The 14,323-nt window shown below is 36.1% G+C and overlaps 1 protein-coding gene across 1 annotated transcript in view; it reads right to left on the bottom strand.

The window, feature by feature from the left end:
- LOC136854526 (uncharacterized) overlaps positions 1–14,323 on the bottom strand; it is a 104,172-nt gene that overhangs the window by 47,574 nt on the left and 42,275 nt on the right. The window contains exons 4-5 of the mRNA XM_067130864.1: positions 8,041–8,147; positions 6,024–6,117 (exon numbers count right to left, since the gene is read on the bottom strand). Coding sequence (XP_066986965.1) covers positions 6,024–6,066 — 43 coding nt within the window. The 5' untranslated portion in view covers positions 6,067–6,117; positions 8,041–8,147. The remainder of the gene's footprint in view (positions 1–6,023; positions 6,118–8,040; positions 8,148–14,323) is intronic.

Below are 14,323 nucleotides of genomic sequence, written 5' to 3'. Positions count from 1 at the left end.
GAGAGAGAGAGAGAGAGAGAGAGAGAGAATGCGCGTTCACACGCCCAGCAGGCGCCACGACACCAGGGAGACGAACGACTCGTCCGAACAGACTGACAGACAGACAGACAAAGCCGGGACCTAGACACCCCGGGGGAGGCCTCATCATCGCTCGTGACACGGCTGCCATTAAACACCCGATTCCTTTTTAAGGCCGAAAGACGGGAGGGACCTCGTTCTTTGTTACCAGATTATCTGGTGGTTATGATTGGCATTCCTTGTAGTCACTTTGGTTTTCCAGTTCTTTGTAGAAGTGATTTAGTTTTGGGCTTACGTTTTTGCAACGTGGGTATTTTTATTATTTTGCGCATGCGCGTAGCGTGAAGATATTTGTTGTATAATTACGTTTTAACAAAGGAATCGCTTTCATTTTAATGTCAAAGATCCTTCAGAGTGATCAGAATCATTCAACAGTATATCTTCAGTATTACTGAATGATCGTTTGATAATCTGAACGAAGTTGTTATGCTTATTCGGGACTTACCTATAAGACGAATGGGGTAACAGAATATCTCCAGTATTATTGAATGATCTTTAAATAATGTAAAGCCAATTTGTTATGCCTATTTTGGATTTATCAATAAGATGAACGAAGTCTTTATGACAAGACGACAGGCTCTTAAAGATGGGTAGGTTATAAGGCTAAGGGAAAACAGAGGCTGGAGTAGAATTCTGAAGCTGGTTGTTAACCGTCAGGAAACGGAGTAGTAAGGCTATTATTAATCGCCGGTGTAATGCAAAATTAGATTAGTTTTTGGGCCATACAAAATTTTGAACCGAATTATTGTAATCTTTAGTTTTATTTTCTTTCCCTTGACAAACATTAAAAAAAAAATTAACAAAGTCAGTTTGTTTGGGTGTCAGTGACCTTTGACCTTGAAATTGAACGCAGCTTTAAACACTGTGTGCTTCCTTTCCTGACATTTTGCTAAGTGGGGTAAAAATGTCATTTGCCACTTTCAGTTGCTAATGGTCCAACATAATTTTTGAATGGGAGGCCCTGAGTGAGTCTCCCCTTAAGTGCTCAGCTGCAACTTGAACTATCTGAGAGAGAGAGAGAGAGAGAGAGAGAGAGAGAGAGGGGGAGAGAGAGAAGAGAGAGAGAGAGAGAGGGGGGGGAGAAGAGAGAGAGAAAATTAATCCAAATGGCTTTTTAATTTTAAAATCAGCTTCTCAGAGAGAGAGAGAGAATTAATCCAAATTACTTTTTAATTTTAAAATCAGCTTCTCAAAGAGAGAGAGAGAGAGAGAGAGAGAGAGAGAGAGAGAGAGAGAGAGAGAGATAAGTAAATCAAAATAATTACTTTAATTTTAAAATCAGCTTCTCAAAAGAGAGAGAGTAAATCAAAATGACTTAATTTTATAGTCGGCTTCTCTAAAAGAGAGAGAGAGAGAGAGTAAAAATATTTTTTGTATCGCCTAAAAATAGAGAAATAAGCTTTTAATGAATCGAATGCCATTTCTGCCAATCGCCCAATCGTTCCTTAACCTAATTTACATAATAAAACCATGAATTCAAAGTGTCTTCAGATCTCAGACGTATCAGAAAGAAGAAGGATAAATTTCCCCAAGACAACGAAAACTCTGTCCAACACCTGGTGTCCACACATGGGAGATGCAAGATGACTTCGCCAAGAGCATTTCAAAATGTTTCGTGTTTATTTGCGAGTCTTTGTCAGAAAGGAACGTTCAGAGGTTGTCATTTCACTGATCGAGAACGTTTCAAAATGTTTTGTCTTTATTTGCAAGTCTTTGCCAGAAAGGATCGTTCTGAGATTGTCATTTCACTGATGGAGAGCATTTCAGAATGTTTTTTCCTTATTTGCAAGTCTTTGCCAGAAAGGATCGTTCTGAGGTTGTCATTTCACTGATTGAGAGCATTTCAAAATATTTCGTCCTTATTTGCAAGTCTTTGCCAGAAAGGGTCGTTCTGAGGTTGTCATTTAACTGATCGAGAGTTTCAAAATGTTTCGTCTCTATTTGCAAGTCTTTGTCAGGAAGGGTCACAATTCTTTGTCAGAAAGGAACGTTCAAAGTTGTCATTTCACTGACCGAGAGCATTTCAAAATGCTTCGTCTTTATTTGCAAGCCTTTGTCAAGACGTTCGCAGAAAGGATCGTCCAGAAATGCCTGTGGCACCAAGATAGCTGGCAGTGCCGTAGTGCCGTGTCACAAGAGATGTCAGCATGTCGAATTGGGAGATGAAGGTGACGTTTGGACGGGGAACCTGTGGGCCAAGATCATTTCGAATGTGGGTTCTGAAGGAGGGATTGGGAAAATAATAAGGGAGTTTGGAAAGTTTTATGACATCGGAAATTTTGCGAGGAAGGAAAAAACAAATGACGATAAAATTCTGTAATGGTTGATCAATAATTAAATTTTAGCAATTGCTTTTATGAGAACAAATTGTAATTTGAAGAAGTTTGGGAATTTTAGTGAAGAAGAAAATTTCGCGAGGAACGGAAAGGCAAATGATAATGAAGTTCTTTTATAATTAATAGATAAATAATGCACAAAAATTATTTTATAATTAATGAATAAATAATGTACAAAAATTTAATTTATAAATATTGAATAATATGGATATATATTTATGTACAATTACACACATACATATATATGTGTGTGTGAGAGAGAGAGAGAGAGAGAGAGAGAGAGAGAGAGAGAGAGAGAGAGAGAGAGAGAGACCGAAATTATTCTACTATCTTATCATCTAGGGAAACAGATGTGCTGTCTAGAACGATGAACTTTTACAAACTTACATACACACACACACACACACAGAGACAGAGAGAGAGAGCTAAGTTGAGAAAGAGAGATCGTTACTAATTAATGAGAATGTGATTTCATTCTTAGTGTTTGCTCATGTTCATCATCGATCATTACTAAATTACTAATTAATATTTTATATGTGCACATTTTAAAAGTCCATTGTCTAGATACCACTTTGTTTCCTTAAAGAGTAAAATGGTAGAATCCATTTCTGACTCTCTCTCCTCTTCTCTCAACTCTCTCTAGTTTCTCTTAAATGATAAAATGTGACTTCCTTTAAATGATAAAACTTGCTGACCGTCCCCATAAAACTCTCTCTCTCTCTCTCTCTCTCTCTCTCTCTCTCTCTCTCTCTCTCTCTCTCTCTCTCTCTCTCTCTCTCTCTCTCTCGGCTACGTCCTCATGAATACGTAACTTCCCTGACATAGCCCATTTGCCTTGGGAGGCGGGAAACGCCATACATCCGTAGATCCGACAAGGGTCCCCGTTATTTGACGGTTTGGTAGCGTTGTTACGGAACGGGCGTTTAGCAATGCCGTTGTTATCTGGGTCGTGAAGACGTTGCGGCGTAAGCAAGAAGGAATGACGTTGTTTATTAAATAAGGAAATTAAAAGCATCATATTCCAATTCGGAAAACATTACTTGCTTAATCAGGAAAAGTGTATTTGGTAAATAAAAACATCATCAATTGTCACTTGAGGAGGGAAAGCTTTGCTTGTTAAAGTATTTTATTGTACTTAAAGAGGAAAAATTGTAATATCTCAAATAATTTATTGTATTTATATAGAAAACTTTTCAGAGCTACTTTTCAAGAGTTCCAATGGCATTTGTCCAGAATTCAAGGTTTTTCCAATTTCTTTTATCTGCATTCTATAATTCAAGTTAATTTTGTCAGAACGGAATTTACTCTAGTGAAAACTCGTTATTTTTTATACGATCTAAATGAACTATACTTAAATTCAATGAATTTTTCTTGAATTCACTGTACGATAAGACCTCAATGAATTCTTCTTAAATTCAGTGTACGATAAGATCTCAGTGAATTCTTAAATTCAATGTACGATAAGATCTCAGTGAATTCTTCTCAAAATTGTTCGATTAAATTCTTCTTAAAATCAGTGTACGATAAGACCTCAATGAATTCTTCTTAAATTCAATGTACTGTAAGATCTCAATGAATCCTTCATAAATTCAGTCTATAAGTTGTATAAGTCTTCGAGAATTCACCTTTCCCCGACGAGAAAGAACGCCAATATTTGTAGCCGAGCAATTCAGTATTGTCCAGTTCAGATAAAGCTTATCTAGAAAACCATTGTTACCTGTCTTGTACGTATGACTAATGGCTTCCAGGAATGCAGGGTGTTCAGATAAATAGACGTACATGACGTAAACACACGCAAACGCAAACAGAGACGTTAAAACTAGAAAGAATGAGCAACCACAAACAAGGAAACGCACATTTATACGTACCACCATGAATCGGCTGGGGTGCAGGAAACCAGTCCTCTTAAATAAGGAGTGTAGAAAATCTTCAGGCGCGTCTAATGAATGTCAGTGTTTGTTCAATTCTGTACGCTGTATGTTTAGTTTCCTATTTATTATTATTATTATTATTATTATTATTATTATTATTATTATTGCAGCGGTTTTCAGGCAGGCAAAATAATGACTGACGTAAGTAATTTAGGTCAGATTGGTGGTCGGTAAGATTTCGGCCAGCATCCGCGAAACACGAGTGTAAAATTTAGGTTGTACTTCTTTTATGCATCATTTTCCTGGGCATCAAGGTTCCTGTACATTGAGGAATGGTGTGGAAACTAAGAGAGAGAGAGAGAGAGAGAGAGAGAGAGAGAGAGAGAGAGAGAGAGAGAGAGACTTCACTCATGCGTCCTTTTCTAGGAGAACAAGGCTCCCTTTTGCGTGAAGGAATGATATAGAAAACAAGAAGAGAGAGAGAGAGAGAGAGAGAGAGAGAGAGAGAGAGAGATTTCACATATGCATCCTTTTCTAGGAGAACAAGGCTCCCCTTGCAAGAAGGAATGAGAGAGAGAGAGAAATTAGGTCATCGTATAAGATTACGTTAAGAAATTGCGGTTTTGACGTAATTTAAACAAAAGGAAATTTTTAATAGAAAATAGAATTAAATTATAGATCTTTCTCCAGCTCGTGCACCCAGACACTCTTTGCTGATTGGTAAATGCCATGTGATCAGGGAGAAACGAAACCTGTGCTTGGTTGAAGGCTGGAAATTACTGGAAGTTCGAGGACTCCAGTTGTCTGCAGACGCTAGCATAGATCGCGTTGGGTCGTATCGAATTTTTGCGTATTTATTTATATTTTGTCTTTATTTTCTAGGAGAGGGTCTGAACATAATTGTCAAAGTACTGTTATTGGTTTCTCGTCAGTTTAAGATATTTTGGAAGGGGAAATGAGTCAAATTTTGGTACCCACCAAAAGAAAGGTTGTGACTAATATTAGATTGATAAAATTACGATAATCAGCGTGGTTCGAGTTATAGGTTATCTGTGCTTGCAAACACTGCAAAACTATTTTTGAAAAATAGAATAAATCAAAAACAAATAGTCTTCGTTCTTCATTCAGGAAAGATAAATAATCTGATAACAGGAATTCAAAAAGTTTAGGTAAACGGAAATAAATAAATTAATAAATAGATAAAAGAGGTAATCAAATTAACTTCTGTTTGCTCATTCCTTCTCTTTCTTTTCTTTTGTTCCGGGCCCAGATCAAGGGCCTTTAGTTGCCCGTTCCGTCGGCCTTCACCAAAAAAATTTCCCCTTAAAAACGTTCCGTAAATATATTACATAAAAACATTCCTATAAAAAAAAAAACTTTCCGGAGAAAAGTCCATTTAAAAAGTTTCCAAAAAAAAGTTTTTGAAAAAAATTCAAGTTTCTAAATATAGAAAAAAGCGTTCTCAAAAAATTCGTGAAAACGTTTTTAAAAGTAAAAAAAGTTTTGCTAGAAAACCCGTTGTTATTCAGAAAAATTTTTAAAGAACAGGAAAAAACTTACGAAAAAACGTTTTTGAACAAATTAAAAACGTTTCTGAAAATAAAAAAAAGTCGTAGAAAAACCTAATCGAAAATTTTCACGAAAACATTTCTAATAAAAAAAACTTCCCTAGAAAAACGTTCTTTGAAAAAAACCATAAAAACGTTCCTAGAAAAAAAAAAAGTGTTCGGGTACTTACTGCACATGTAAAGAGAAGGGTTGCAGACGTTTTCGAAGTGCATGACTGCGCAGTCTCGCGGGGCGGCTGCGCACTGCTTCCAGTAACACGTGACCTGGGGGAGACGAAGGTAAACAATCGGTTTTAGGTTGTGTTTGTTTGTTAATCTCTCTCTCTCTCTCTCTCTTTCTCTGTTTTTATCCTAGTTTAGTCTCTCTCTCTCTCTCTCTCTCTCTCTCTCTCTCTCTCTCTCTCTCTCTCTCTCTCTCTCTCTCTCCCCAATCGTTCAGTAATATAGTCTGTCTCCTCCGTTTCAATCTTAGCTCATTAATGCATTCTCACTATCTGTTAAACATATCGTCGTGCCTAAGAAGGTTACCAGTATTATCTGTGTCTCTCTATCTATCTATCTATCTATCTATCTATTTATCTATCTATTATCTGTATATCTATCCGTCTTTCTGTCTATCTATGTGTATTAGAATTGTACCGTTATAAAATTCTTATAGTTCAAATGAATCTGTTCTCCATAATTATCCGTCATATATTTCTCAAAACAGTTTAGTTCTTGGGAATTGACACCCATATACAAGTTACCTCTCAGGTACGAATTAGTTACTGCTGAATTGCATTACCTGGGGCATTGTTACATTATCAGGTAAATTCACTTCTTAGAATAATAAACACAACTTTGTCCTTTAGAATAAGAAACACAACTTTGTCCTAGAATTTATATATAGATCGAAATTTTTCTTAACATTTTTGACAGATTGTCTTTACGAAAAGATCATGTCTGTGTTAGTAAGATATACTGAAGAGTAATTGTTTTCAGTGGAATAATACATAAACTATTTATTTCCTCTGACAACCGTAGTAGCGAAGACTATTTAATGATGAAGAGGACTTGATAACACGCAGAATGTATTTCTAATGAATTAATTGCCCTCTGCTTGAGGTATAAAAGAAATAGGGTGCAAATCACGCTTCACATTTTTACAATTATTATGCCGATGCATCTCACCAAAAACAGACGTATTAAACGTAAGGATATAGGATTCATTGTGTCCTACATTAGATACCTTTCCTTTAGGGCCGAAGAGGAAAATGTTTTTTTTTTTAAAGATTATGTAGAGAGAATCATCATAGGCAACACTTCGAGAGTTGAGAAAATCAATGAGACTCGCCTGTCCTTGAAGTCCCAATGAAAAAAATTCAAAAGAAAGAAGAAGAACGCCATCCGAAAGCAAAACAATGCATTACGTCTTTTTGCAGGCCTGACTAATAAGGGGAGACTCAAACAACTGCCAATTAGTCCTTATAAGAAACCGAAAATACTCCTTTCGTGACGTCACTACCTGTTGACGTCACGAGCTGGAAAAGGATCATTTGAGTGGATCCCTGTTATTATAATCAACTTATCCGATTTTCCATCACGACTTCGGACGCCGATATGGCCGGCGTTGAAGGATTTCTGTAATGCCGCGCCTGCTTCCAAGCAGTGTGAGAAGCATCTTATTATCATAAAATCATTTGCTTGGGCCCGTGAGGGTTGGTGACGGTGTCGGGGTGTGGGGGATGGAGGTTGGAAAGAGGGGTGGGGGGATTGAGGTGTTTGGTATTGATTGATTTTAACACTGGATTGGCGTTACGTAGGTTGTATACAGCTGATTTTTACACATATATATATATATATATATATACATATATATATATATATATATATATATATATATATATATATATATATATATATATATAGAGAGAGAGAGAGAGAGAGAGAGAGTGACTGACTCCACAGGCCTCTTCTACAAGTATGCATTCGTAAAAGCCACAATGACCTCTTAACTTCTCGATAAATGAAACTGATTATAAATAACTAATATAACACGACTAAGCCTGAACACATATATTAGAGTTATTAAATAATTTATTTAACATCTCAGTAAAAGACTATAGAACCTCATGGTACAGAGTCTATGGAATAAGTTAAGTATTAAACGTATTGCTAATGAACACGACAAGTGAACTTCCTTCCTACCTGTGACTCGTAGCAGATGCAGTAATGGCACGGGTGGTCTTTGGGTATGGCCGTCTCGCTTGGGTATAGCCTGCCATTAACCTTGCATGCCCCTCGACCTGGCTCTCCTGGGTAAGACAAAAAGGATGGAGGTTAAATCTCTGTTTTTCATATATATTATTATTAAAGTTTTTATCTGTCCAGTGATTATTGGTCATTAGTTATCGTTTTTTAACAATTTGTTTAAGGCTAATCGTGCCGTATATATATATATATATATATATATATATATATATATATATATATATATATATATATATATATATATATATATATATATATATATATATATAAGCCGTTCTCGGTCCTTGTAAGGGATCCCCTGACTCCTGATGCAGTCACAGGACGCTTCTCTCAGACATGACAGGACCGGTCAACGTCACCTTTGTCACCGATTGGCTGATAGGCCTCACGCCCAAGGAGAAGTGCACAGAGCCAAGGTCGTTCACGCCCAGGAGAGAAGGAATCGGGGGCTGTGGGGTACTACAGGGACAGACATAGATAGTTAATATATACTCTAGATTTTTATTTATTCGCCCTTGTGTAAGTTTTGGTTAATACAGATCATTGTCAACCTTATTTTCCTTCTTTGACCAGTGTAAGTTGTATTATATAAATTGAAATAAACCAAAATAAATCAAAATACAGAGAACTGATGAATACTGAAATTATAAACGAATTTCCAAGTTTAAAAATTTTTATCGTTTATGAAAAAAGTTCAGAAAAAATATATTTATTTATTCGTCTGTCAAACTCATGAATTGAATTACTTGAATATGAAATGATAAAATTTTAGGTATTGAGGCAACTCATGAATTGAATATGGAATTTAGGCCAGAGGCCAGGCGCTTGAACCAATGAGGTCATTCAGCGCTGAAACGGAGATTGACAGCAAAAGGTTTGAGAGGTGTAACAGGAGGAAAACCTCAAAGCAGTTGTACTATGAATCAGTTGTTAATAGGGGGTGGAAAGTGAGATGGAAAAAGAGAATATGAAAGGAGGCACAGTAAAAGGAACGAAAGATGAGAATATATTATGTAAAAATATATTAATACGTGATTATCATTAATTTTCACGATATTTATACCTTAAAATATTAATCTCTCAATTGATTTTCTCTCTTCATATTCTTCAGAATGTATTCCGATGATTTATGACGTCAGTGCTATGTCCGGTGAAGCTATTTCCCAGAGGGTGCCGTCGCTCGTTGTTTCCAACTTTTAATTACGTCCTCAGAGAGAGAAGCCGCTTAGCAGTGTAAAGCTAGATGAATTCTGGGTCGTGTGTTCGGTGACGCAAAATGTATCTTTTTTTTTTTATTCCTTTTTGTTTTGGGGTTTTGTTTTGATCAACACTTTAGAGAGTCTATATATATATATATATATATATATATATATATATATATATATATATATATATATATATATATATATATATATATATATATATATATATATATCACAGGTGAAAAATAAGAAACGGGGTGTCTTATTTTTTTAACCTGTGGTAATGTGTGATAAATGAATCACATACAAAAGTGTTTATAAATATATATATATATATATATATATATATATATATATATATATATATATATATACATGTGTGTGTGTATAATTTAGATGCATATATCTATATATATACTGTATATGTATGTATGCATACAGTATGTATGAACATGTATATATTAAACTGAACATGCATAAATCAATTCAAACTTACTCATACATACATATACGTATATAATTATGTTAATGCAAACATTACCACATGTACACACACATTCATATATGAAATGGATTTGTATAAAATGATAATTACTTCTTGTTGAATCTGCAAATAAGACTAAAATCCTTAAAAAATAAATAAAAAAAAGGAACACGATAAATAGAAAAAAAAATCGACATACGACAAAGGCACGATGATACAATGAAAAGTCTTTGTATCGAAGAGGAAGCGAGAGAAAGTAAAACATAATTATATAATGAAGTTCATTTGTTTTTAATCGCCCTCTGATATTGCATCAGGAAATTTGTTCTCTCTCTCTCTCTCTCTCTCTCTCTCTCTCTCTCTCTCTCTCTCTCTCTCTCTCTCTCTCTCTCTCTCTCTCTGTTGCCAGTTCGACCCCTTTCTTGACACTTCTTGACCTCATCTGGTTGACCTTTGACCCGTGGTGTATGCGTTCGACCCGCTCGTTCATATACGCACGAACGCCCGAGGCGTAACATTCACTTTTAGGGGTAGTGCTCACAAATAAGCAACCACGCACTATGTGCGTATATGTTGCATATGCATGCGCACATCTATGTAGATAATACTACTCGTAAATAAACATATATACATAAACTCTCTGCGTATATTTTGTAAATATACGCACATCTATATACGGAATACAGTTCGCAAATAAACATACATACACAAATTGTTGGTATGTATATATTGCGTATACATACGCAATCTATACAGGTAATACAGCACGCAAATAAACATACATACACAAACTGTGCATATGTATATATTGCGTATATGTACGCACATCTACACAGGGAATAAAGCTCGTCAATGAACATATATACACAAATTCTCTGTTTATATATTGCGTATATATACGCGTATCTTCATAGGCAGTACACCTCGTAAATAAACATAAATACACGCATTGTAGCTCACGTATGCCGTTGATACTTTCGCACAAACATGCATACGCAACGCGAATACGACCCCCCCCCCCTCCACCCAACCAGCGAATTCAATTTATCTCTCTGGCTGTAAACACGCATTACGCCTCTGTCATAACGCCCATTACACACCCATTACACGACAGAGTTCCACAGCCAATTCCCTCCTTCTCCCGACGTGATGGTAAAAGTATGGAGGGGTGAAAGGAAAAGCAATTTTCGCTCTTGAGTAAACTGGACGGAAGAGCTATTTTTCACATCGCATTTAAGTGAGGTGAAGCATCAGAGTTCCTTTTAGATTATTCTGTATAAAATGTCTGGGAAGTGTGCTTGTGTTCAATAGCAGGTTTGTAAATTTCATTGTTTTGATACGGGTTTGCCTGATAGTACGTGTTTGTATTGAAAACCCGCTTGTAGAGAAAGCAGGTTTATTTTTTAACACTTATTTCTGAGTACGTGGTATTCTTTGAACGCAAGCTTCCTTGAGTACATTCCTAAGAGCATGTTTATTCCTAATAAATTAATTTCAAATATTCTTAGAAACATTCCTAAGAGCATGTTTATCCTAATAAATTAATTGCAAATATTCTTAGAAACATATCTAAGAGTGTGTTGATTCCTAATAAATTAATTGCAAACATTCTTAGAAACATTCCTAAGAGCATGTTTATTCCTAATAAATTAATTGCAAACATTCCTAAAAGCTTGCTTATTCCTATTAATTGCAAACATTCGTGAAAGTATGTTTATTCCTAATAAATTAATTGCAAACTTTCCTAAAAGCTTGTTTATTCCTATTAATTGCAAACATTCCTAAAAGCATGTTTATTCCTAATAAATTAATTGCAGACATTCCTAAAAGCTTGTTTATTCTTATTAAATTAATTGCAAACATTCCTAAAAGCACGTTTATTCCTAATAAATTCATTGCAAACATTCCTAAAGGCTTGTTTATTCCTGTTAGATTAATTGCAAACATTCCTAAAAGCATGTTTATTCCTAATAAATTAATTGCAAACATTCCTAAAAGCTTGTTTATTTATTAATTGCAAACATTCCTAAAAACATGTTTATTCCTAATAAGTTCATTGCAGACATTCCTAAAAGCTTGTTCATTCCTATTAAATTCATTGCAAACATTCCTAAAAGCATGTTTATTCCTAATAAGTTCATTGCAGACATTCCTAAAAGCTTGTTTATTCCTATTAAATTAATTGCAAACATTCCTAAAAGCATGTTTATTCCTAATAAGTTCATTGCAGACATTCCTAAAAGCTTGTTCATTCCTATTAAATTAATTGCAAACATTCCTAAAAGCATGTTTATTCCTAATAAGTTCATTGCAGACATTCCTAAAAGCTTGTTCATTCCTATTAAATTAATTGCAAAACATTCCTACAAGCATGTTGATTCCTAATAAGTTCATTGCAGACATTCCTAAAAGCTTGTTTATTCCTATTAATTGCAAACATTCCTGAAAGCATGTTTATTCCTAATAAGTTCATTGCAGACATTCCTGAAAGCTTGTTTATTCCTATTAAATTAATTGCAAACATTCCTAAAAGCATGTTGATTCCTAATAAATTAATTGCAAACATGCCTCGCAAACATCGAAGATTTCTTGTGGACGAGAACACCAGAATACGAGAATAAACAACTGAAAGCGTCAAAGCGCATGCGCCGTCAACTCGTTGCTTACGTAGTCGCAATGGGGACGATTTCAATGGCAAGGTTTGAAATGAGCTGAAGTACAATGCCATGGCTGCCATCCAGAGACCTTTTAGCCTCCCTTTGTTTGTTTCCATTTTTTTTTCCTTTTCTGCTATTGATCATTTGGTTTCCACTTTGTTTGTTTGCCTTGTTTTTGGTTTGCATTATCTTTAAGGTAATTTCCTCTTCTGCTTTCTTTTCGTTTGTGGCGTTCCTCCCACATCCGCTGCCTTTGTTTGTGCTTTCTTTCTTTGTTCCTTTGTTTTTTTTTTTTTGCTTCTCTTTGTATTCGTCCGTGCTTTTGATTCATCTTCCCTTTTGTCTCCCTAATTTGTCCTTCCTTTGTGTGAACAGCATTTGTTTATTTGTCATTGCCTAAATATCTTTTGAACCTATCAGCATTTCCACGTTCGGGAAATACAGTTGCAACTAACGAGGCACTCAAGTTTGCATCAGGTGATTTACAAAAATTTTAGTTGTATGTAAATATTGGCATAAACGATATCGTCACTGTAATCTTGTGTCTTTCTCGTGGAATCAATTGAATTTCGGATTTTGAATGAGAGGAAAATTACAAAAAGTATCATTGATTTACATATGTATGTTTGTTTATATTTACATGTGTCTGTGGTTGTGTCAGTATGGAGTCATGTGCAGATGATTCTACTCTCCACATATTGCATTTGAGCCGTCTTCAGAGGCTTGTTGTCCGTACTACATTTCTTTTAATGAGGATTCGGCTTTCTTTGTCTCAGACTTCATCTGCCTTCTATATGCGCTTTGAGATTTGGAAACTGAATCCACCCCGCCTCTGATGTCTATCATCATTAAGCCTGGTAAGGAAGAGTAACTTGTCTGGGAAAATAATATTGTAGGTCCGGTTTAGTCTGATCCCAAGAAGCTGGGTGCGTTGTGCTTCATATGTGCAACGTATAATCTTTCTCTAAGCAGTTCCTGTATTTATTCGTATATTTTTGGAGGCCATTTGCACACTACTCTTGATAGGGTTTAATCATAGGCTTTTTGTTTGATAAATGAACCAGGTTTTGCTTCCAATTTGGATTTTCACCGGTTCCATCGTCAGGTCGATTACCTGGTCCGGTTTTGGCAGTTGCTTTTAAGAGCCCCTTCCTCTTTTGGTCAATGCTATCAAGAGCTTCTTAATGTTTTGGGTGTTACTCTCAAGAACTTTGTCTTCCTGGTCATTGCCCTAAGAGCGCCTCTTTCTTTTGTGCAGTGCACTCAAGAGCGTTTTCCTCCACTCTGGAAACTGTTCTCAAGAGCTTCCCCTCTTCTGGACAGTGCTCTCAAGAGCTTTCCTTGTTCTGGACACAGTTCTCAAGAGCTTCCCCTGTTCTGGACACTGATCTCAAGAACTTTCGTTGTTCTGGACACTGTTCTCAAGAGCTCTCCCTGTCCTGGACACTGTTCTCAAGCGCTTCCCCTGCTCTGGCGCTACTCTCAAGAGCTTTCCCTTTCTGGTCGCTGTTCTCAATAACTTCCCCTGCTCTGGCGTTGCTCTCAAGAGTTTTCCCTGTTCTGGTCGCTGTTCTCAAGAGCTTCCCTTGTTCTGGACACTGTTCTCAAGCGCTTTCCCTGTTCTGGACGCCGTTCTCAAGAGCTTCTTTATCATAGGCTTCACAGTCCCTGGAATTCTGTATGTCAGACATGAACTCAGTATCATCAATCTATCATACCACTCCTAGTCTGAATTGGAATCCCCAGTCTTTTCCAGCGTGTGGAATTCTCAGCCTCGTCCATTATGCCATAAATCATTCCGTCTGCCTCCTTTCAAGATGGGGGCCTGTTATCTTACGTATTTTAAGAAGAAATAGTGCTTATATTTTTCTTCCCAA

Source organism: Macrobrachium rosenbergii, chromosome 29 (genome assembly GCF_040412425.1).
Source record: "Macrobrachium rosenbergii isolate ZJJX-2024 chromosome 29, ASM4041242v1, whole genome shotgun sequence".
NCBI classification, from domain to species: Eukaryota; Metazoa; Arthropoda; class Malacostraca; order Decapoda; family Palaemonidae; genus Macrobrachium; species Macrobrachium rosenbergii.
This window is presented reverse-complemented; position numbering and strand designations above follow the sequence as displayed.